Here is a 25579-nt window from a genome sequence, read left to right as displayed (position 1 = left end):
TGAAAGGCTTTAGTATATTTTATTTGATACTGTTGATATTTTTACATTCTGTCACATGTTACACGGAAGCATGATTAGAAAAAAACTCACGAGTTACAGGGTGAAAAGCAACTAAGCTTAATTGTTGAGATGCTGAATCAGAGAAATATTACTGTACACATTATAGACGACTACACTCAATTCATGTCAATTCATCACGATGTATGTTTGGACCTTTAAGCAGGCCCCGAGATGCCCACTTTACCCACTACATCAAATCCTCTGGCAGTGCAAAGCATATTATTTCTATTGCCTTGGCAAACCGAAACCTAGAACAGTGTATTCACCGACACCTCTTTGGTCCAATATTTGACATCCCCATACCATAGTCTTATAATAAGGCAATATCTCATATAACATCAGTTTACTGTTGATTGTGCGGTTGGAGGAAGTTCTTTTGAATGTCCTGGAGTTGCGTTATCTGACGTTTCTTTTTTCTCAGTGGATGTAGGCATCTCTTCCTCAGGATCTGTGTTTTGAGGAACACATTCCTCACCGGCAGGTTCCTGTGATGGGGATGGAATTTCTGTTTGAGTTGATGTACCTGCTTGTGATGATGTTGATCCTTCAGCAGGTGGCGATGGTGAGCTCTGCTCACTTGTGGCCTACAGAATGAAAATATTGCAGTATTTATCTACAGAATTTAAAATAAAAAATCATTTGGCTGATTAAGTATTAAGCCAGAACAAGACTATCAGACAATGCTGATCAATATTATTTACAATCTCTAATCTTCATATCAGGACATATAGCGATTTATCAATCTTGATGATGAATAAATCACTTAGTGTGACCTATGTTTGTACAAACTTTTGCATCATACAGACATCAACACTACTAATAAAACGTTCGAACAACACACAAATATTCTGTTAAAAGAACGGTTTACACGAAAATTCTTTCATCATTTACAACCCCCCAAATCTGTATAAATGTATTAGTTCTGATGAACACACTAATATATTTGGAAGAACGGTTATAACCAAAAAGTTCTTGCCCACTTATGACTACCATAGTAGGAAAAAATTGTCAATGGTGGTCAAGAACTGTTTGGTTACAAGAATTCTTCCAAATATCTTTCTGTGTTCATCAGAACAAATACATTTATTGCTTGGACTTGGAACAACCCAAGGTTGAGTAAATGATGACAGGATTTTCATTTTGGGGTGAACTGTTCCTTTAACATGTCAACATACCACATAACACATTTAGACAAACGTTTTACACACAAGACAGGGATACACAATTAAATAAAGACGACAAAGAAAAACGGACAAAAGTAAAGCATTTATTTGTGGTAGAAAGAGTGTTATACAATGATAATGTTAGTAAAACTCGTGCTATTAACCACAGATGTCAAACCCTGTTACTGGAGAGCCGCAGTTCTGTCTATAATTTCATATTCCCGAAGACCTTCATTACATGATTCATGTGTGTTTATTTATAGCCGGATCGGAACTAAGAAATTTGCCCTCCAGGAACTGAGTTTGAACACCCTGCTGTATATTATACCAGAATACAAAGTGTATGAAAGAGGAAACACAATAAGTGCATGCATCATTTAAACATACCGTGCTTGGAAACAGATGTATATTATAATGCAATGCAAGTCGCTTTGGATAAAAGCGTCTGCCAAATGCATAAATGTATGTAAACGTAAACATGCTGTGCGTAAAAAGTACAAAGATAGATTTCTCCTCACCTTTACCCTGAGGAAAGTGACAGCATGAATGAAAAGAGAAAGAGTTTATAAATCAGTCAAAAAGAAGAGATCAAATATAGTTTGCCATCAGTATGAATGTAAACGTTTCTGATTTTCATTACACACCAAGAAGTCAAGATGACAGAATGAGGAAGAATTCGCAAAACAGAAATTAATAAAATCAGGAAATCTTCAGGTCCACATCCCAGTTCACAACGGGTGCCATCCTACCTGTGAAGGTTGACTTTCAATGCAGTTGTTGTTTTTTGTCATGGCGATCATGTCTTTAATCTGATAAAGGGCGTAACTGATGCTGACCCAGGGGGACGCGGATACCACCCAGGCAGGCTTGTTAGTGTCCTCCTGCTCCTCTTGATGCCTAGTCTTCCTCACAGGCGTCTTGGATTCCAGATTGGCCTGAGATGCAAACTGGTTTTGTACCATGTCAATAGTGGCAATAGGCACCGGGCTGGATGGTACTGGAATGTTCTCAGCCAACATTGAGTCTTCTGTAAAGAGCATAGAGAATTGAATACAAATCAATAAGATGCGTGATGCTCGGAAGTAAAGTGAACTTTGTAAAGCAGCAAGAATGAACGTACTTCTGTCATCATTTTGACCGAACAACCACTGGATGAGAGAGAAGATGAGTAACGTGACCAGGGAGGCCATTCCAAGGCCTCTGAAGGTTTCAGCAGCACCTACACAGGAAACGTGCAAAACAACAGGAAGAAGCTTAAGCTAAAACTTTGTTGCAAGATGACTGTTATTCACGCTGGAGGTCACAATATAAAAGGTTTTGGTATTTAATACATTTTTTGAACGTGTCTATTGCATCTGGAAAATTAGCTTTTTGAATAAAGTTGTATTCATGCATTTAGTATTACCAATGAATCAAAAGCAAACTTTATTAAAAACAACAAATAAAACTGATTTCACTTTTGCTAACAGATGATGACTATTTTCTTTTTTTAATTTTGCAAAGCAACTTTTCCATAAAAACATACGAGTAAGACAGTATTAATACAAACAGTTTATCTAAAATATCTAACTCTTTTATCTTACATATGCCCTAAGAACCAGCTAAAATACCCAAGCAACCACCCATGATCTCTCTCCTTCTGTGTGACCACATGCTTGCCTTTAAACTTTCATTAAATAACCTTTTCAAATTCACAGTCAACGCTTATTTAAGTCAACCTTAAAGATTATCTCTTAGCCAAGCAAATGTTTTTGTGACTAAATATAGGAAAGCACAAAAGCATGCATGAAATGTTTGTGAAATAACATGATCTGTGTTGATGTCATACCAAAGAAGTTGACAAAAACTCCTCCTAACATGGCTCCGCAGCCTCTCCCCAGCCCCAGGTGCAGACCCTGCAGGATTCCCTGAGCCGAGGTGCGCAGGGCAGGCGGAACAGCTGCGCTCAGATACGATATACATGCGGCCCATACTGATGCATGTGTCAAACCTGCGTGAAAGATTGACATACTTTCAATACATACACATACAATGAAAAAAGAATACAGCAGCAGCTGCTGCTAAAACACAAATATGTGTGTTGTTGATGTACAGTATACCTTCCTGGAATTACTTGTATTATATTATATAATATTTAAGATTATTTATGAAAAAATGTGTGTTGTTTACGTAATATTGTGCCACAATTTGTGCTGAACACAGTATTATCACATTTTAGCCACTAATACAAGCACAAAGCACAAAACAGGAGCCAAAAATCACCTCATACTTCAGAGGGTTAAAAATGGTTTTGAAATGATTTATATATACAGTAAGTTAAGTCTGGCCACAATGCAAAAACAGCTTTACATTACGTTACACACAAGTTAAAAGCAAACTTTAATAAAACCAATATAATAAATGATTTCCATCTAATCTACATAAGCCACATTCAAAGGCATGGTTAATATGTTCATATACGCAAACCCGTGACCACGTATCAGCTAAAAAAGTTGTGATGTTACTCTTCTTGACATACTGAAATAAAAGCTTTAGCATCGTCGTCTTGTTTTGGGCATATTCTGCTGTGTATGTCGGTCCTTCCCACCGAAAAGCTGTGCAAATATACTGTGTCTACAGGTCGACCCGCTTCTATTGTCAGATTCAGTACCTGTGAGAAAGCTATTGAATCTGCCTTTATGTCTATACTTAACTTATTCCGAATAAGTGGATAAACTGGCTTTCCAAAACCTGCTTTAGCAAGTTTCAATGACCTTCACATTTATTCATCACGACGGTGCTGACAAATACACCTTTCTAAGAACTGACGTTGCATGTCATTTTGAGCATCTAGTGTGGTCTTTCAGTTTGAAAGAACGTACCTATGTGGTTGTTTATGTCTAAACTGCAACAGTGTGATTGCAAAATGGGTGGTTGAATTGTGAGATATACTCTAAAACCAGCTGAATCATGTCCGCAGGCGAACTCGATGTGGTTTCAGCATAGCCCTTCAATCCAAAACATCCTGTTTGACAAAGCAAGCTGCAGCCACCCGGCTACACGTGTCATTTCTCACCTTGAAGCACCTCCATGGGTAAAACAATCCATGCGTTCTCCAGGTACGAAATGTACAGATAGCGTGCGGTGTTGCAGGCCAGCCCGATATACAGGACTCTGAATGAAAGAAGGCAAAACAGTATAACATGTTTGTATTCTTTTTAAACACATGAAACAATGTTTTCCTTGAAACACTGGGTGAGGTTAAATCACCCTCTTCATAACGCCTATTGTGCATTGTATTTTAAGACCGGGCGTTGCACTGATGATGTCATTCTCTATTCTGATGCGTACATGAATGACTCACACGGTCTAAAGGATGAGCTGTCTGTAAGCGTGGCAGCACCAGATCTCTGTGTTAGTCTACAGAACTAAATTCCAAACAGGAACATTTCACACGTCAATGCATTGAGAGTCCTGACCGATACCATTATAAAACCAATCCTGTCATTGTCGGAAAAATTACTTATATTGACGTTTACATATTTTATTTAGATGACTAGCTACTGTATATTCAGCTATATCGCAATATAAGACGCTACAATGTGTCTATGTAAAGCTATGGCAATATTTTTATGATGCGGTGTTGTTTAATCTTATTGGTTGAGCCTCCAACACATGCGTCACTATGTTTAAATGTTTTGTTTTATCATTTTGTTCTTTAAGATGTTCTCTCCTAGGGTTTAGCTTTTATAATTGTCATGTTAATTTCAATTTTATGTTCAAAATCAGTTTTATTTTTCAGTGACAGTTCTATTAATTCACGTACAGAAGTTTTTTAAACTCGAAAAATTGAACGTTGAGTGTTGTCAATTCTATAAATAATTGTATGTTGTTCAAAATGTTGTGAATGTTGAAAAAGGTTTTGAAAAGCAAATGTAATTTTGTTTCAACTATCATGATATTATCACATTGCGAACCCGGTATTGTGTGTTGTATTGTATCCTGAACTATTGTTACACACCCCGTTACTTTTGTACTGACATTTCTCAAGTTTAGTCCAATCAAATTTAGTTTGCAATATCATGATATATCAAATATCTTGATAGTATTGCACCGCGAACCCAGTATTTTGTCTTGTATTGAATCGTGAACTGTTGCCACACCCCATTACTTTTGTACTGGCTTTTCCAAATGTAATCCCATATATCATGATATTTGAAATATCACGATAATACAGCATTGTGTTTTAAATCGTGAACTTGTTACACCCAATTACTTTAGTACTGACGGTTGTCAAATGTAGTTTTAAATATAGTGATTTTTGAAATATCCTGATATTATCGCATCGCGAACCCATTATTGTGTATTTTAGTGAATCATGAACTAAACTCAATTACTTTTGTACCGACTTAGGTCCAATTTCATTCCAAATATCATGATTTTTCAAACATCACGATATTATCGCATCGCGAACCCATTATTGTGTATTTTAGTGAATCATGAACTAAACTCAATTACTTTTGTACCGACTTAGGTCCAATTTCATTCCAAATATCATGATTTTTCAAACATCACGATATTATCGCATCGCGAACCCATTATTGTGTATTTTAGTGAATCATGAACTAAACTCAATTACTTTTGTACCGACTTAGGTCCAATTTCATTCCAAATATCATGATTTTTCAAACATCACGATATTATCGCATCGCGAACCCATTATTGTGTATTTTAGTGAATCATGAACTAAACTCAATTACTTTTGTACCGACTTAGGTCCAATTTCATTCCAAATATCATGATTTTTCAAACATCACGATATTATCGCATCGCGAACCCATTATTGTGTATTTTAGTGAATCATGAACTAAACTCAATTACTTTTGTACCGACTTAGGTCCAATTTCATTCCAAATATCATGATTTTTCAAACATCACGATATTATCGCATCGCGAACCCATTATTGTGTATTTTAGTGAATCATGAACTAAACTCAATTACTTTTGTACCGACTTAGGTCCAATTTCATTCCAAATATCATGATTTTTCAAACATCACGATATTATCGCATCGCGAACCCATTATTGTGTATTTTAGTGAATCATGAACTAAACTCAATTACTTTTGTACCGACTTAGGTCCAATTTCATTCCAAATATCATGATTTTTCAAACATCACGATATTATCGCATCGCGAATCCAGTATTTTGTATTGTATCGAATGGTAGCTTGTTACACCCCATAACTTAACAATATCTGATCAGAACCATTTCTCATAAACACTCCCAGTCTATGACCAGTCAAGATAGCCCCGCCCTAATCTCACGACACTGGTTGAGCAGAGCAGTGTTTTGATAACGCCAACAGTCAAACTGTTTACAATGTACCAATGAATCCACTTACAAATGTCTCACTAGTGTTCCTGTTGCCCAACAAGTCAAGCATTGCACTTCACCTTCAAATGTGAGGTTTCATACTGCTTTCTTCATGCTACCTTATGGTGCAGCTAAATGCGAAGGCACCTCTGGAAGATAGTCATGCAAATACAGACTCTGCTATCCACCATAAAACTCTCACTTTGCTCAATTCAGGCTCCGCCACACCCTTTTGCCTACAAAAAGCTTTACCATTGATCGACAGAAGTAGAAAGCTGAGTGGATCAATGTTGAAGAGCCTAGACAATGCATGATGAGACTAATGGGAGGATAATGTTACATGAGCTTAGGGCGTCCGACCAAAAACAAGCCACTAAACAAAGAGGAGAGACAGTACTGCGGCTAACACGCGGATGAGCGAAATATTTTCTTTTTTGTATGATTGTATTCCCTGCAAAACTCAAAAACGTATTAAATGCAACCAAGAACCAAAGACTCTACTAAACTGACTCTAGCTCTGCTCTGCCCAGATCATTATTAAAAGCACAAAATAACACAAAACAGTCAAACATTTTGGCCATCTTAAGGTGATTTATGAAGGGCGGGCACTGGGAAATGCCACACACTTGAGAAATGCCTCAAGGTGGCCTGAGGATGTGAGCAGTCCTTTCAATGTGTCTGTTTATCAGTGCTGTCAAACGCACCGTAAACATCCTGGAAAAAGGCACGTCTGCGTCTTTGTTGGACGGCATGTGCCCTAGCAAGGCACTGCCCATTTCGAGCCAAGGTCAACAATGATAACTAAAACACAATAAAACAACCTTTGGACTTCCCCTGCATGCCTCTCTATGGCACAGACACGCCAGGTCTGTCCCATTTCAAGGTGACACAGAAGAGAAGTGCATTAGTATTGCTTTCAAGCAGACGTGTCTGGTTCTCTTCACATAAATTATTTAGCAACCAGCACATGCTAACCATTGCATGAAGCCAGTGAATGGGCACAGGTCCAAAATACATAAAACACCAAACAACTGAATTAAAATGTTGCCTGCGGCCAGCCCATACAAAGATTTGCTCAACACTTATCGCCAAGGATATAAGAGAACATTGGATAAGGACAGTTTTTTTTATTTCAGAGGACATCTAGCTATAACTGTGTCAATACAAAATGCAAATAATAACTGCGGATACATTTACTGCTGATATTCAACAATACAGTTTATCACTCACATTTCACAATATTGTTACGTTGCGCGATTCAAAATGTAAATAACTCAAGATAACATATTAGCATAATTGTTTAGATTTCTCTTAAATCACAGTACTTTACACAGTACTACAAAGGTGTTTACATTTTCTTTAAATTATGAAATATAAATAATAATCTGTTTGTGTATTATTGAAATATTTATTAAGCTTCTTAAACGCAACTTAAGTACTTTTCTTTTTCATTGAACATTTACTTATTCTAAGATATCTGATTTAAAAGGTAAACAATAAATTAGGAAGAAAATAAACATGAAATCCATTATCGTGATATTTTTCACAGCTTGTCTGTAGTAAATACCAGTAAATCTGGTCCTTTGTTAATAAAATGCACGTTGTTTATAATAAAGTCTCACCTGATGTGTCCAACTAGCTCTATGAGCTTGTGGCTGATGAAATACGCCGCCAGCTCGGACACGTGACTGAGCACCGAACAGATCCCGAAGAGAGTGGTGGTCCCTTTCAGGTCCTCCAGATGCCAGTAAAGAAACGTGAACACAAAACCATACCCAAACCCCATGAACCAGGCCACAAAGAGAACAGTACCATAGCGGACACCGCAGATGATACGAAACAGGTCTTTAAAGGGAAAAGGTTGGGGGTTGTTTTCAGGGCACACGGGCGCCTCGTCCGACGTGGATTCTGGAGGAGAGACCTCCTGGACGACCTGAGGTATCTCCACATCCTCCTTCTTCAGTTCCTCCTCATCTGAACGATAAACCCTGTTGTCGAAGTGAAACTGCGTGGCCACGATGAGTGCCAACGTCATCAGAACACCAAAAACGATAAACGCTAGTTGGTAGTTCTTGTAGTCGGGCAGGATGCAGCCTGAGCCATGGATGATGATATTGATGTGCGTGTGGTCAATCCAAATGCCCACCGAGAGCATAGCGATACCCCACCCCAAAGATCCCCACATCCTCTGGAGTCCATAGCGATCTCTGTGCGGACCCAGGTACTGAAGAGTGACCGTATCCACGATTGTCACAGCCGGGGCACTGAAAAACTCGCCAACGATGATGACCAATAATATCAACAGAAATATAGTGTCTACTTGTTCCTTATTGAAGACAATAATGTAGTCTTTGGGTTTGGCAGTGTTAGAGGTAGATTTCGAAGTGCTTGTTGAGGTCCATGGCGACTCTGTCGTCGAGTTTGGCGACATACTGACATCATTTGTTGTATTTACATCCGCACTTCTAACATATCTCGAGTGAGGTTCATATGCAGCTAATAGCATCTGAGAAGAGTACAAATCATCAATCAAATATCTTCGCTGTCTGGTACGGTTGCCAGATTGTGTATAGTTTGTTAAATTGGTCGGTGGTGCAGCGGCAGGGTCCCTACTAATACAGCTCATCTCAGCTGGCTTGACGAAGCCGATCCCACAGTTAAACACCACCCAGCAAAGCACAGAAAACAGTAAAACCACCTTTCCTTTTTTGAAGCGGTCCGCTACCACTCCCCAAAACGGTGCACTGCAGAACTCAATGAAATAACGGATGCCCACCAGCAGGCCACTTTGGGTGGGTGTCATTCCAAGCTGCTTGTAGTACAGGGCTAGCAGGGGGTGTAGAGAGCCGTACGCAGAGTAAAAGAAGAAATAGAAGATTTTGGAAATCAGGAGATGATTGTCAATTCGTACACAGCACCTCTCCATGCAGTCCATATTCTGGGAGGGCTGAGGGGGGAGTGTGTCGGTTGGGGCAGGGGGTGGCATTTGCGTGGACGGGGTGGTGTTCGCCACCTGCCCGAGTGACAGGGTGTTAAATGGTTCGGACAGAACATATTTTCTTTTTTGGTCCTCCTCATCATCCGTAAGGATGGCCACTCGATCACTCGCCATGTCTGCAAAAGAGAAACATATAGAGCTTGGTTCCAAAACTGCGTATTTAAACTTTTTCAAAAATCATGTTTTTTATTATGCATTCCAATTAATATCAATCAAACTGCAGTTGGTTTGTTTTGATTTAAGCCACAATAACTCAAAAAATACAGCTAACTTACACAATAAAAACATGATAACATAATAAAAAGACAAATCTTTTAAACGGAGTTATCTCATTTTGGTACCAAAATCTTCACACATTTTTGTGGCACCAAGAAGTTTTACTAATAAGCATTTTGTTAATCTTAGTTCACCTTGTCAAGAGTCAAATCAATCACATTTTGGAAACTTGCCTCGCTATCAACTCGAATATTTAGTACGTAAAGTAATAGTTCACCAAATAAGCATTCTGTTATCATTTATTCACACTTATGTCATTCAAATCTGTAATATTATAGCGACTCTTCTGTGAGACACAACAGAAGATTTTTTGAGAAGATATCTGTGTCCATACAGTTTAAGTCAAAGGGTGCCGTTGTTGTTTAGTTACCAACGTTCTTCAAAAAATGTGTGTTCTAGAGAAGAAAGAAAGTCAAACATGGTTGAAATGACACGAGGGTGAATAAACGAATTTCCACTTTTTGGGTGAACTATCAAAATGTGCCCAATCAATTTCTACATAAAACTTGGAGCCAAATTATAGGTGGTGAAAATTGACTAAAAGCAGCAGGCAAAAAGCATCCTTATTTTATTTCCACACAGAGATTTGTAGGTCTATCAGTAGAATCAATCATCCATGACGTCTGATATTTCGTGTTTCTTCATCATTTTGGTGCTTCTTACTCCAGATAAAAAACATCAACCTTCAAATTGTCAGCCGGGGACCTCTAACAGATTTGACCCTCAATGACCTAGTTTGAACTGGTTTATTTCAGCGTTTCCTTTAATGTCATATTTCCTACTGAAACAGGAAGTTGAGGTCCGACATCATGAAAAGCTCGTCCCAGTTTAAAAATGACCATTAGCTTTTAGTTTATGAATCATGATTTGCTTCTCTAAGACATAACTAATAAGAAGTGTCCATTGTCATTCACAAATTCACATTAAAAGACTTTTAATACTCCAGCTACAGCAAGTAGCCTAGACCTTAATGCAAAGTTCCCAACATCATTTTCAAAATACTTTTCCTCCATTGACATCACACAACAGCTGTGTTGTACGTATAAGGTTGAATATCAGATTGTAAGGCTGTACTACGTATCAGAAATCCAAAAAGTCCTCATCAAGAGATTTATGTATCGAAACAGTCAACATCAAACCCATCATGTGTCTGAGTAAACTTCACAGGGTGTTGTCCCCGGCTGAAGTAGCTACACATAGCCTATATTGACACACTGTATCCACAAAACACTGCATTAAATGTAATTCAACACGTTTTAAATAAGACTAAAATATTGGCATCAAACCACTTTATAAGATGATAAAAAGCGCAGGCTTTACATTTAAAATGTAACACGATAAAACACAGTATTCCCTTTAATAAAAAACAAGCGACGTGTCAATGCGTGATCTGACAGACTTACCCAAATGTGTTTTCGGAAGTTTGCGTTATTTTACCGGCAAGGAAGACGATCCGTTCACGAACAGCCCGTCTCTCCATCCAGCCATCATTTAATCACATCCTTCATTTCTCCGCACTTTCCAGGAATGTTCCTCAAACAGCGATGTATTGAGCTGGTTTATTCCCCGGGCATGTTTCATTTAAACCGACTTCAATGTCTCACCTGTCCGCGATCTGCGCAGCTCGTGGGACGGGCTTCACTTCCAGTGATGTCATCTTAACAACCGTGACACCCTGCTTTATTGTCACTATCACAACGTTTAGATTCTTCCTCTTTGGTCTTGGTTTAGGAGAATATACCCTGTCTGACATCTTTCATACATTCGCCTGTGTTCTTTTTATAAATAATGATGTGCCTTTTTTATACATTCATTCATTTATTTATTTAATGTGCATAAAGAGTTATAACGCCTTTTTATATTCATCGTATTTCTGTTTGTCCTGAGTCTCCGTTAGCTAAAAAGAAATATTTTTTTAATTTTAAACGGCGAAAACGACGCGCCTTATCACTGCGAACAGAACCCAGAACAATGGCGCCATCTAGAGGTTAACTATACAAATACACTCCACCTTTTGACGTTAACAAATCATAACCGATATGTTTACGGTGCTCATTACTTGATAGGTATAAATGCTTTTTCTGACCCGTTCTTCTGTTAGATTGTATTACCAGAGCTGTATAAGACGATAGACTGCATTACAGCAGAGGTTGTCTTTAAATAATTAATTGTGGAATTAATACTCGAAACTAACTATTGTGGTTGAATGTTTTATGTGTGTGAATGGTATAATTTTACTTTTGGAGATTAATAAAAATATCCAATCACTGGTGGAATAACGGGTCATTTTTAGGTGCTTGTCTTTAAATACTAATTTCGCGCTTTAACGGGACCTCCCATATATGGACAAACACACCGGAAGCGCGGAACTTGTTAATAACGCTTTATTAATAATAAAAAGCAGATGCCTGTAGTCAGTCCAAAATGCTCGCTGGTGTTTCTTTTGAAAACAATATGCTGCTGTTCAGCTCATCTCTGCTTCCTTACAAATATTAAAAGTATATTGGGCTTGGCTTTGGAATAAGGGCGTGTCTAGTGTGGCGGAACAGAACTGACAAATATTTAATTAATTTAAGATATTTCAATACTAGGAAATTGCATAAGGCTGCTAAGCTAACCGCAATAAAAAATCAAATATATTTGAAAGATATCGCCCTTTCAGAAATGTGTATTATTGTGTCGTTTGTATACAACTATTCCAGCAGATGGCGGAAGAAAACTACCCTACTTCACAGGTGCAACAACTGGCCTGAGGGTGAGTCTCTGAGCGATTCGTTTCAATTTCCCGCTTCGGAGTTTGAAGATTATAACTGTAATATACCAAGGGCACATTTGAGCAGAAACATGACTTAACCAACAAAGCGTAACGTTTATTCCGTCATATGTTAGGCGCCCCGGGAGATATTTTGAATGGTAACTGAAAGAGCTGTTAATAGCGTTTAAAGATCGAGTTTAGCTGTGATCTCATGCTAATCCGACACGTATGCTAGTCAGTAGACACGGTGGTGTGTGTTGGTTGTATTGAATGTTTGTGTGATGCAGTGTCATAACTACACAAGAATGTTAGAGGTCTGTCTGTCTGCCTGTCTGTCTGCCTGTCTGTCTGCCTGTCTGTCTGCCTGTCTGTCTGCCTGTCTGTCTGCCTGTCTGTCTGCCTGTCTGTCTGTCTGTCTGTCTGCCTGTCTGTCTGCCTGTCTGTCTGTCTGCCTGCCTGTCTGCCTGCCTGTCTGCCTGCCTGTCTGCCTGTCTGTCTGCCTGCCTGTCTGCCTGTCTGCCTGCCTGTCTGCCTGCCTGTCTGCCTGCCTGTCTGTCTGTCTGTCTGTCTGCCTGCCTGTCTTTCTGTCTGTCTGCCTGTCTGTCTGTCTGCCTGCCTGTCTGTCTGCCTGTCTGTCTGTCTGTCTGCCTGTCTGCCTGTCTGTCTGTCTGTCTGCCTGCCTGCCTGTCTGTCTGCCTGCCTGCCTGTCTGCCTGTCTGTCTGTCTGCCTGTCTGTGCCATCTATCTATCTATCTATCTATCTATCTATCTATCTATCTATCTATCTATCTATCTATCTATCTATCTATCTATCTATCTATCTATCTATCTATCTATCTATCTATCTATCTATCTATCTATCTATCTATCTATCTATCTATCTATCTATGATATGTTGTCATCTGAAGGTGTATGCTTCAATGTCTGAACTTTTTATATTTTATAATTTGTTTCATAGACAAAAATATAAGTGTGCAAATATAAACTTAAACTTAATAATAAACTAATATAAGATTTTCCAAATAAAAATGTCTTTGAAATGTGTGACTTAAGACAACTTATGATTAAAGGAGCAGCAAATAAGAGCTGGGAACTCATTTAAAATAGGTAACAGTTATTAAAGAACATCTTGGTAAAACCTCAAGGATGGTGAGATAAAATGCACATTTTGGGCAAAAGATGACTACATCGAAGATCGTAATATATAAAATGATAATTTTATTTTTAATTTGTTTCGGTTCTGTAGTTGCAACATAACCATATGATATTTCACAGTTTTGATGAGTTTCATATTTTTCTGAAATATGAAAAAGTAAGTGTAAGTGTATTTATAAACACATAAAAACAATTTAGAAATATACTAAATGAAATGCAACATAATTCAATTTCTAAGTTCACTAACCTGGTATGTAGATATGAATCATAAACTGCATCTCTAAACATTTTAAACATGCTAGGCAAATGCTGAACGTGATATCACGTGCTCAGTGATATTACAGAGGAAACACCCAAATTATTACCATGGTAATGTTTCAGCCAGCAGAGAGCGATGTTTTACACACACAGACACATCAGGCGCTCCACTCAACAGCATCACAGCACTCAGCCTCCAGCTTTAAGTGAGACTCGACCACACGTACAGTAAGTGTAACGCTCACCTTCATTTTTGTCCATTAACATCGTCATCTCTCCATGCCTGCCATTCATCATCTCTTTTCCAATCATCTTAGCCCCTAATATACATTGGCCAGGGGATCATCTGCCATCTTCCCTATTGCGTTGGAATAGTAAAGTCTTGTATCTGCCTCCCCTGTTCCCTCCCACTCACTCAGAAACCTGTACACCATCCACACATTTGCTCTCGTTTCAGCGGTCCACAGAGCGATGCTGTTTCTATGACAACAGGGCCTTGGAGGACAAACTACAGAAAGGATTTTCCTTTCAAAGGGGTTTCCAGGGAGAGGGGAGCACATGCTTAGCATGAAATCAACATTGGCATGCATCAATGCAGCACGATAAAATCATGTTACTTGTTTATGATCTCATTTTAAAAGTAGACAAAACATTAGTCGTCTGTTGACTGTGCAAGAGGGTTGATGGTTCGTGGTGTTATTTGTAACACGCACACACTTGGTGTTAAAAATACAGTATACAGTAGCAGAGGTTAAACCATTTGTGAGGCTATTGAGTTAAGTTATTTATTATTTTAAAATGTATTATGCAGAGTTATTTGATATGCTTGAAATTGGTAATTTGTTGATTAGTCTAAATTATCAATCAGGCTAAAAAAACAGGTGTTATTTGTCTCTTTTGTGTTCAGCCGATTTCTATGTGCGGTTGGCCGATGCACTAAAGCAGTCATTTTTCTTTGTGTCAAAGAATCAACATACAGTACAACAACCTTGTTATAGTATAGCCTACGCTTTCTATTTTCAGATGTCTTTTAGTACATTTAGAATAAGCATTTAACAGTAAATCAGTCTAAAATAAATATTTGTTGTGCAGTAATTTATAATTCAAAGCAAAAAGCTTTATTGCTGTCCTTTTATAAATGACCATTGCCACGCTTATGTGGCAATGGCTATTAAAATACCTATATCGTACCACAGTCGTTGATATTGTATTTTTTATTTCATTATTATTATTATTATTATTATTGGTATTATTAAAGTTTTTATTAACCCAGAGCAATAAAGTAGTTTTATACTTCCATTTGCTTGAAATGTCCTGCAGAGGGCAGTCTATGTTGTACAGCAGCTGTTGGTTTTGGGGGTCTTTTGTTCTAAAACGGATGGGTTTCATATTTATTACATTTAGTTTTACATTAACATTGAACTCTTTGTAAGCCGTTTTGGATAAAAGCATCTGCTAAATTACTAAATGTAAATGTATTCCTATAGCAGATGTTTGTATCTTGAGTGGTTTACAGAGTAGGGAGTAATCTACACAATGTTCAATATACTGCTGGTGATTAGATGGTTTGAAAAGTATGAATCCTCACAAGGCCTAATGTTGTATCAGTGCTGGTTTTCCAAAAATCTAGTATCACTTTGCCACCAGTGTGGGTGACACGGTTCGTTCTGATTCAGCAGCTATCTTTGACACATGAATCAGAGCTTTTTCCCCAGCCCCTCCTTTAGACCCAAAGTATCCGGGTAGTCCAAAACATGTGACCTATCAGGGTACAGCTGTTCCTTGATGGCTTAGTGAGACTTGCCCGTCACCTCCCCCGGGGGATGTGAGAGTGGAGGGAGCGAGCGATCTCGAGTGTGACAATTTTACTTTGAGGGCAAGGGGACGAAAGTCTGGATACCCTTGTTGGAACCACTACAGGGTTGGAAACTCTGCAACTGAGTAATCGCTAAAGGATCCAGGAGTCATTTTTCCCTTTAGACCCCCAAGAACTGTGGGATTTGAATCTGAGAGGTGAAAAGCTGAGGCTGAGACTTCTAGAAGGCAACGGTGGGAGCTGCTAATGCAATATGATCCACTTGGACTCACTCTAAAAATAACATCCAGCCGGAGTACATGCGCTGCCCTAATTGGTGGAAAGATTAAACATTTTGTTTTGTAACTTTTTAACTGGACGTCTCTAGGATGTGAGAAACATATTCCAAAACATTTATGGTGCCTTTTTACAATCCGTAAAGTTGGATATCTTCTGCATGCCTTTGTTATTAGTGCAGGTAGGCCATCTTTTATCCGCTATAGATTTTCTTAAGCATCTTACTTTCCTAAGTCATTTTAAAGTTTTGCACTCATCCGGTGGTGATGGAGTATTGTATTTCATGACATCTGCTGAAGTGTTTGGAATATGTTTACCATATCAAAACACCAAATTGTAAATTGCTTTATTAAGGGAAGATCTACTGTGCATTAGAGAGAAGTTGTAGATGTCCGTTGAAGTGTTAATAAGTCGATAAAGTCCAAAAGTGTTAAGAAGTTCTCAAGTTGATCATGAGGAAGGCCGAGATCCAAATGACCCTCAAGAAAGGTGCTGATGAAGAACCGGGAGGAAAAGCAACTCCAAGCCCCAGGATACCACCAAAACGACCGAAAGTGAGATCCGATCAGCTCGTACCGGACCCTTCCGGTTCTGACTACCCAACCCCGACCCCTCCGGTTTTCATTCGGAAGATGAGAAATGCCGCTGTGGGTACCGGTTGTGATATCCGTCTGAAAGTGGCCATTGGTGGAGACCCTCAACCTTCTCTCTATTGGTACCACAATGATGACCTGCTCAACATGGACAACCAGGAATATGGAGGATTGTGGATCAGAGATTGCAAACCCAGTGATGCTGGCCTCTACACCTGCATCGCCACCAACAGTCTCGGAGAGGCCCGGAGCAGCGCTGTTCTGGCTGTTTTGGATTTGGGTGAAGGTAACTAATAACTTAGCTAAGTTAACATTATTTATACAAGCTTTTCACATTGAGAAGTTAGTGCCTTTTTTTAAACTGCAGAGAGGCTTGTAAAGCTGAAGTTGAGCATCTTTGAATCACAATACAGGAACTGTGGGCTGTTATCATGACACTAATAATCAAGTTAAAGCAGGGAAATAGAGAAAGGTTAATGTTCTCACTGTCTCTTAATGCCACATAGTGATAATGTGATAACTCGCTCAATAGGTTACGCATCTATTGGATGGTTTTACAAAATGGTGCATAATCCAACACGAACAATGAGGTTAGGCCCCCCACCTTTCATATTTCCTTTGGTTGGGGTTCAGCGGGGGCAGTTACCCCAAGAACCTGTTTGGTGGCAGAGAATGATGGAGGCAGCTGATTCAAGCTGCTCACTGTCCTAAAGTGGAGCGTGATATTGTCGCTTGCTTCGTCTTCTCTCAGCAACATAAATAAGCACTTGGTTGTGTTACTGAAATAAATGAATACGCAGCGGAGTTTGTTTGCCTTTTGCGTTTAAGGGAAAATTGTCTTTGCAAGGAATTTGAACAAATTTGTAGAACTCAGAACATCACAACACTGGCTGTGTAATATACCTAAAAAAATTATATTCAGCCTTTTTAGGTTTTGAACAATTATCTTGATATTTGCTGCAAGTTCCTCAAATAGTTTTCGTTTCTTAGAAGAGCTAGTATTATTTCACCTATTTTTTACCAATTAAACACTTTTTCTAATGACTGTTTATCATTTAATGAACATGATAAAGATTGGTTCATTTTTAAATATAAAAAGAACAAATATTTTGATTTAAGTTGCGGCTCAAATGAATTGAAGTTTTTAATAAAATTCAAAGCTATTACATGATTTTCAATGAAAATCGTTTTGGCTATTGAAGTTAAGATTCTTAATTCAGGAAACGTAATTGTTGTTGAACTTTTAGAAAACGTAATAGCCAATAACCTATTTCTGAATATATTCAATATATTGCAGAACCCTAGCAAACTGTTTAAGTTGTGCCTCCAAAAATAAATTATATAAGTCTTGTCTTAAAAGGATCATATTCATATTTTTGCTATTTAGTTAATCTGTAAGGTGATGTTGTCTGGCTTTATATGTCTGTAATGGTTTGGTCTTTTGTCCTTGTCTTTATGAACTTTGTCTCAGAGCACATCTGATAGTGTTATGTGTCCAGTGATGCTAAACACCTATTGCCAAACTGCCAGCAATAAGATGAATTTTATGATTCTCACTGTGTCTATATTTTTAATAACCGTTTAATCAACAAAAACAGTTTGTGTTTTATTTAGCCAGTCAAATGCTGACATTCACTAGACGTTTAATGTTTGAATGTATATTTATTGCATTACATGATAAAAACTCACATCTGGTAATATTAAAGCATTTTTCCCGGCCTCAACGATTGTTAGGTAAAGGAGCAAGTCTATTACTCTTTCATCAGCCTGTCGTGTGCGGTACAGGTCTGTGACGTTTGCAGGTCATGATGCATGTGTCAGTCCTGTGAGCAATTTGCATTTACACCTGTCCTGTCAGTCAGCTAAGTGCCATATGTCTTTCTCTTTTCCTTCGTCACAATGAGTCATTTACAGAGCGTTTGATTCGTCACTGTTAAAGTGTTAGTCTTCCTGGTTGTGGGTTCGATCCCAGGGGATTGCTGATACTTATGTATAAATGTATAGGATAATTCAATGTAAGTCGCTTTGAATAATAGCGTCTGCTAAATGCCTAATTCTAAATGTAAAACGCGTTTAGCTGAAATCTCAAGATATTTGGCCTTTTGCATGAACGTACAGATGTTGTCTAGGTGTGTAGATCTACGTAAAATATGTTCGTTTCATTTGGTTTTGAGAATGGCACGCTCAACTTTTCTTGAAGATGTTGGCGTGCGCTGTCAGGCAACAGCTCGTCTTTAGAGAGTGATGAATGGCTGAGGTTGTAAGGAAAGCCCTTATATGGAGATGGTTTGGGCGTGTATTATGCTCATTAAGTTTTACATATGCGCTCTCTCATTTATTATAGTCTTGTTTCATTAACATGAGATGGAAAAGAAAATGTCCTCAGGGATTTTTCATTTAAAGTTGAGGTTACTTAGAGGAGTCCTCAAATACTGTACGGTTAATTTAATAGACTTTGATATTTCACAAAATTTGTCTTTAGGTCTTTGTCGCTCTGACGCTCCGAATTGAAGTTTCTTATATTTTTGTTGTCTTACATTCTTTCTCTGGCTCCTTTTTCACCTTTATTTCTTTGGGTACGTTTAAATGTCCACCACCACTAGCATGATCATTGCAAATAATGAAAAGAAAAGGACTATTTAGATCGGTATATTAATCTAAAAGTGTTTTTTTTATTTTTTTGCTTGTTCTGTGGTACATGGTCATAGAAGCAACACTTTTGGGACCTTAGAATTTATGCCGAACCTATTGTTTAATCCCAAGTAAACTTCATCAAAACAATTAGTTCTACCTTCAACGCATTATTTAGAATAGATGGAGTCAGTGTCTCTCTTGTCTTGGCCTGAAGGACCAGCTCGGTTATTTCTGACACTGGAATGTGCCAGGCGTCAGATTTTTGTGATGTAAATAGTCCGCTCATTCTCCAGTTACGCAGGAAGACATCACAGCTATAAATAGGCCTCCAGCACTGGCGTTTTGTCTGGGCTTTATTCAATTAGAGTCAGTCTGATTGAGGGTGATAAAACATTTTGCCTAGTTTACTCTTTCAATATTCTAGAACAAGAATGATAGATACACATACGGTATATATATATATATATATATATATATATATATATATAAAGACTGTCCTGAAATTCGGTATGGAGGCAAGAGGCCAGGATTGCACTATAGCTGGTTAACATGTTTATGCATTGCAGACAAGTGTTTTGGGTGGGTGGCCCCAACACTTGTTCCATTTTAACCAAGTTTTTTTGTACTTAAGTCGTGGTGCTTTAATTAAATTCAGGTTTAGCTGTCGGTTAAACATTAAAGGGATAGTTCACCCCAAAATACAAATTCTGACATGAACGACTCACCCTCAAGTTCTTAAAAATTGTGCTGTTGAACACAACGAAAGATATTTGGAAGAATGTTAGCAACTGAGATTTCAGGGGCATCAATGATTACCATAGTAGTAACAAATGGTATAATGTTCTGTTGAACACAAAATGAGATACTTTAAAGAATTTAGGAAAACAAACAATTCTGGGGCACATTTGACAAACCATTTTAAAATGTTCTTCTATGGTACTCAACGGTGTCTCAGTAATCTCAATTGCTAACGTCTTTCTATCTTTCTTTGTGTTTAACCGAACAAAGACATTAACACAGGTTTGGGACAAATTGAAAGTAATTCATAACAGAATTTAAATGAAAAATTTTGGTTGAACTATCACTTTATATAAAGTTTTGGTATTGAAGTGGTACAGAATCAGATACGCACCAACATTGTTGGAAGTAACCGTTTATTTGTCTATTTGGCTTTAGTTAGAGTCCTACAGTATATTGTTGCAAAACAATTCATGACTTAATACATAATCTTCATGATTTTAATGAAAAATATATATATTTAAGTTAGATTTCATCTACCAGACACTAAAGGTTAAGTAGACTTGCAACTGCTGTGTATATTTTTGGTCTATATCAGCTGACAGTCAATACAGTGCTATACTGTACAACCTGAGTGAAAAGTTACAATCCATTTAATGTCGTAATGTGTCTACTGTGTCTGTCTCTTCTGGGAACATCTCACCTGTAATTGCACGTTATGCAGCACTGATGCTAATGTAGATATTTCTGAAAGAATCGTCCATTATGACGCAAATGGTGTATACAGAGAGTCTGTAACCTTTTAGATCTTCAGGTGTATCATTTTGACTTGATTAGGACTTTGGCTTTCTTTCTAGAGGTTTTCTCAAGAGTTTGTTTGTTTAAATGTGAAATGTGACCTCATTTGATATTTTCTTGTATTATCAACTTAATGTGCTTTGGCAAACATAAGTAATCTGTTCAAAGGATGATTTCAAACAGTTAATACTGTGGATCCAACCAGCGTAACATTGCAATATTAGCTTCACCAGTGCCATGGTTTGGAGCAGAATGATATTTTTGCATGGTTTTGCGATATAGGAATTAAACTAGAAGAGAAAATGAGAGTAGACATTACATTTAAATGTGATGGGTTGCTTAAATTGGCTGTAACTTATCTTTTTTTTTTCATTGAAAAGTGTTCGTGTGTTTGGGATTTGGCTTTAGCCCCCATGGTGATCTAACAGAGTGTTATCTCCTTTCAGAGCAATTACTGCTATGTGTAATTTTCCATTGACCTTATAGGTCGGATGATCCACATAAGCGCTCGGTTGTTGCCTTTAAACTTCACAAAAACTGATAAATTGCTCAACTTTTGGAGTATTTTTCAGTTCACTTCCGTTCATTTTGTTAATGGACCGTTGCAAAATGACAAAGTTATTAATTTATCATCAGCACATATGAGTCATTGAAAATTTGAATATTGTTCTGTTGTTTTGTAGGAGGTGAAATGAATATTTCACCACTAGCGATGAGGATGATGAATGCTGATGTACATTTGGTCACTCTCAACAATGCACACAGCTGGTCCTCCGCCAGTCAGTCATTTTCTGCCTATCACCTTTCCTACGTCCAGCTGGGAAATTGGATTTAGAAATATTATTGCCACATTAGAATAAACCGCGTTAATAAGCATTTATTCCTCCAAAGTTATTTTTTATAGTGATGAACCTCCCTCAGGCTGCATTGAGACATTATTGCCTTTCCAACCTGCAATTGGTGGCATTCTGCATGGCTAGAAAGCCAATTTCCTCTCCACTTTAAGAAAGTTATTATTTCCTTTTGACCGCCTTTACATTAACATTTAATGGTGATCCACTGGTTTTAATTTTCTTAAAAGCATCTGGTTTGCTTTGCTTACGTTCTTGTTGGCCTTTAGCATGCGGTTGGCTTTAACAATCCACTGGTGTTGCACTTTAATATGTCCTATCATTAAAGCTGTTTCCTGCTCTTTTGCATATATGCCTTGCTTATTTTTTTCCGTTAAATCCAATTTGTTGTGTTGGTTTAGCCAGTGATCATGCCCAAAGACCCAATGAAATAAGCGTGAGCGTTGAGCGTTAAAGTAGGCATACGCAAAGTTTTTATGCATAGGCAGAGTTGCTACATGAGGCCCCGGTCATGTTTTAAGTTTGATTTTGCTACTGTTTACCTTCGAAAAACCTAATTTTAGTGTTATTGCAAGATAAGAAAACATTGCAAAAGTTGGCAGTTTTCTCTCTCTCTCTCTCTCTCTCTCTCTCTCTCTCTCTCTCTCTCTCTCTCTCTCTCTCTCTCTCTCTCTCTCTCCCTCTCCCTCTCTCTCAAACAAATACACATAAGGACATTTCCATTCTTTTCTCTTGTTCTATTGAGTTAGGGTTAATGATTGGTGTGTTGAACATCATGTTTAGTGTTGCAGGAGATACCTTTAAAAGTGTTTAGAGCAATGTGTTTGCAATAGCACGATGAAAATGTGTTACCAGACAGATATCACACTTGCCTCTCTGACAGCCCTCGGCCCTGAAAACTTCTTGGAAGAGTTTGGGTTGGCTTACATGTTTGAAAAGACTGGAATGTTGGAGAGGAGCTTGGTCTTAATCTGTGTACTGTAGCTAAACTGGCAGAAACACTTTCTTCCAGCACTTTGCTACCTGTTTGTGTCGTCACATTATAATTGGAGCTCTTCTTTTTATACATCGCGAATCATGTTGGATTTTCACCAATGACTGCAATGGAGAAAATTGCTTTGTACATTTCTTTGTATGTTGAACACAAAAGAAGATATTTTGAAGAATACAGGACAGCAATAGCAATTTTTCCTAGCTGGTCAATGGTGGCCAAGAACTGTTTGTTCCAATGAACACAGAGAAAGATATTTGGAAAAATGCTTTTAACCAAAGACGTTATACAGATTTGGAACACTTCTAGAGTGAGTAAATGATGTCAGAAATTTTTATTTTTTTGGGTGAATGGTTCCTTTAATTTTCTAGTCACTTACAAGCTTCAAATTGCAATGGAAACTGTATATGTTGCGTAGAAAATGTTGTTTGTGGCGCATGCAACAAAAATAGGGTATTTAATAATAGAGCTTTACCACTGATCTTGACCGAAAGTTTATATTTGATATTTTAGCATCTTAAGCGAAGACGACACAAGTATATACAAGCAGCACCCTGGTTCCAGATAAACAATGACGAACAGCAAAACCAATGTTTTTCACATACTGATACGAATCAAAGCAACCTCCTCGGGGGTAATTATTAGACAATCTTGCTTGCAAACGTCTCTCTTCTGGAAAGCCTTCACCAAAGTATTGCTGGCACTAACGTATCTCCGCCGAAAGCCTTGCCATACTGCAGGTCATTCCGCTAATAAGGGTCCTAGCTCCTGCCTGACTTTAATCCTTTTTATTATACTTAAAATCCACAGAACCTTTACTTTTATGTAATAAATAAGACATCGCTCTTTCTACAGTCTTTCTAATGCCGCTTGGTCTCTTCCCTCCGTCAACATGAGCGGACTGCTCCTTACTGCTGAAGTTTGTTTCGGTACTTGGCACGATTCAGTTTTCTAAAGCGGTTTTGAAAAAATTCTAACCCTGCTTTAAGGGATTATGCGTGATGAGGAAATACTGTGATGTTTATGTGTCTGTTATATCTGATTCAGCATGATTGATCCTCACTGCAGTAGCTTTTCATCTCACAGCACTAAAGGGGTGCAGTCTGGCAGCCATTATACATCCTCAGTTTGATCGTCTCTGTGTGTTGGTTCAATGTGTGGTCACAGAACGAGGGGACTTCCCTAAACAGACTGCACTTGTTGCTGTCCTTCAGGGTATGGATAGATACCCATACTGTGTGTGTGTGTGTGTGTGTGTGTGTGTTTGCGTGTGTGTGTGAGTAAGATTGACTCCTGGAGTCTCCCATGTGGATTGCCAATGAAGTCACGTGCTTGAGATGATAAACTAATCTTATTGATCAAAGCTACAAGCACCCAACCCACTACAGTCAAAATAATCTGCCAGTGAGGGGATAATACTTTTGTTGGTAACACTTGGTAAAAAGATTGTACTTGTTAACTTCCGTAAGCGTATTGATTGTGCATTACAGTAACTTATGTTAAAGGAGTAGTCCACCTCAAAAAGAATATTCTCTTTCTCTTTATGACTCTCTTTCTTCTGCAAAACACAAAAGCAGATATTTTGAAGAATGTTTCTAATAAAACAAACGTTGGTCCCCATTCTCTTCGATGTTTTTCTGTTACCGACATTCTTCAAGATATCCTCTTTGGTGTTCTGCAGAAGAATGAAAGTCATGCAGGTTTAAAATGACAGGAGTGTGAGTAAATAATGACAGAATTTTCATTTTGAGATGAACCACTCCTTTAACAGTTAACTTGATTTTGAAAAAGTATTAATAAATGCGTAAATCGACATGAACTTCAAATACAATCTTACTGTAAAGTGTTACTGAAAACGTATAGAAGCAGCACTTATGATTTAAAACGCAATAACTGTATGGACGCATTATGGAGGGATTTTAGCTGTTCAACGAAAGTCACTGCTGGTGTGTTGGTTAAAGTGGTCTTCTTTCTTTCAGAATATTACAGCTGTGTTTGATCAGTCTTCCACTTTACCACACACTTTACCACAAGCTAATATATTTACATAGTTTTATTTCCAAGTACATTATCTTTTGATTGTCAGGTGGCTTGTGACCAGTGATTTCCCAAAGTAATCGTGTAGCATTTGGCACCTGATAAACACTATTGAGAGTCTCTATTGTCCTACTCTCTTTTGTTAAAGCACTTTGTAAAACTTCAAGGACTCCTAAGGGAGAGAAGACTATTATCAGCAGCCACAGACATAACCCATAATGCTCTAAAGACTTTGCGTGCATCTGCAGTGCGACTGCATTGTTGTTCAGGGGTGTTTTGTTATTGGCTTAAGGTAGCATACTCTGCAGAGTATTATGTATTCACTTCATTTAAAATAGGCAGCTTTATACCATCTTACAAACACCAGTGACAATTGCTTTAATTAGGAAGAATGGAGAATCACGTTTCTTAGCTTGGAGGGAATTCATCCATTTAATATAACAGCTAAACATGTAAAAATACAATTTCTTGTCCCTTAGGAGAAGATGTGTTTTAAAACTAGTCATGCATTCCATTTACGTTTTATGCATTTAAATGCATCGTTGGTTTGATCTCGAACCTGCAAATTCTTCTGACGTGAAGCTGTTTTTTAGTGCATATTGGATCAGGAACACAAACACTGATTTTATTTAGACTGACCTGCCTCTCAAACCTTTAACACTGACCTACTTTCTTATTGCAGTGGCACCAATTTCATCTTATTTTTCTGTTGTGGACAAAAGCTGAGCACACACACTAAATCGCTAAAGTGCCACGGATCATTTCTGATTAAGAACTAATATGACTTAAGCCCAAACTAAATCATCTGTCATAGTCCAGACAGGG

The 25579-nt window shown here is 38.0% G+C and overlaps 2 protein-coding genes across 2 annotated transcripts in view; one reads left to right on the top strand and one right to left on the bottom strand.

Annotated features, from left to right (window-relative positions):
- Nucleotides 1–3: 3 nt before the first annotated feature.
- mfsd6b (major facilitator superfamily domain containing 6b) lies at nt 4–11507 on the bottom strand. Its single transcript, XM_079464321.1, has 7 exons — nt 11256–11507; nt 8201–9692; nt 4279–4376; nt 3052–3213; nt 2344–2442; nt 1973–2250; nt 4–644 (listed from the first exon to the last, which is right to left on the bottom strand). The coding sequence occupies exons 2-7, from the start codon at nt 9688–9690 to the stop codon at nt 399–401; spliced, it is 2373 nt and encodes a 790-aa protein (XP_079320447.1). The 5' UTR covers nt 9691–9692; nt 11256–11507; the 3' UTR covers nt 4–398.
- Nucleotides 11508–16564: 5057 nt separating this feature from the next.
- spegb (striated muscle enriched protein kinase b) overlaps nt 16565–25579 on the top strand; it is a gene marked incomplete at its 5' end in the record, with an annotated part of 61320 nt that continues 52305 nt past the window's right edge. Inside the window, one exon of the mRNA XM_079464827.1 lies at nt 16565–16991. Within this exon, the coding sequence (XP_079320953.1) occupies nt 16565–16991 (427 nt within the window). The remainder of the gene's footprint in view (nt 16992–25579) is intronic.

The sequence above is a fragment of the Barbatula barbatula genome (assembly GCF_947034865.1).
Source record: "Barbatula barbatula genome assembly, chromosome: 9".
Taxonomy (NCBI): Eukaryota; Metazoa; Chordata; class Actinopteri; order Cypriniformes; family Nemacheilidae; genus Barbatula; species Barbatula barbatula.
This window is presented reverse-complemented; position numbering and strand designations above follow the sequence as displayed.

Bases quoted from the DNA above. Each gene is read 5' to 3' on its own strand.
- mfsd6b (XM_079464321.1), bottom strand. From the start codon at position 9,690: ATGGCGAGTGATCGAGTGGCCATCCTTACGGATGATGAGGAGGACCAA. The intron at 4,377-8,200 runs GTGAGACTTTAT...TCTTTCATTCAG, and splicing joins GAGCTAGTTGGACACATCAG to AGTCCTGTATATCGGGCTGG. The intron at 645-1,972 runs GTAGGATGGCAC...TTCATTCTGTAG, and splicing joins TTGAAAGTCAACCTTCACAG to GCCACAAGTGAGCAGAGCTC.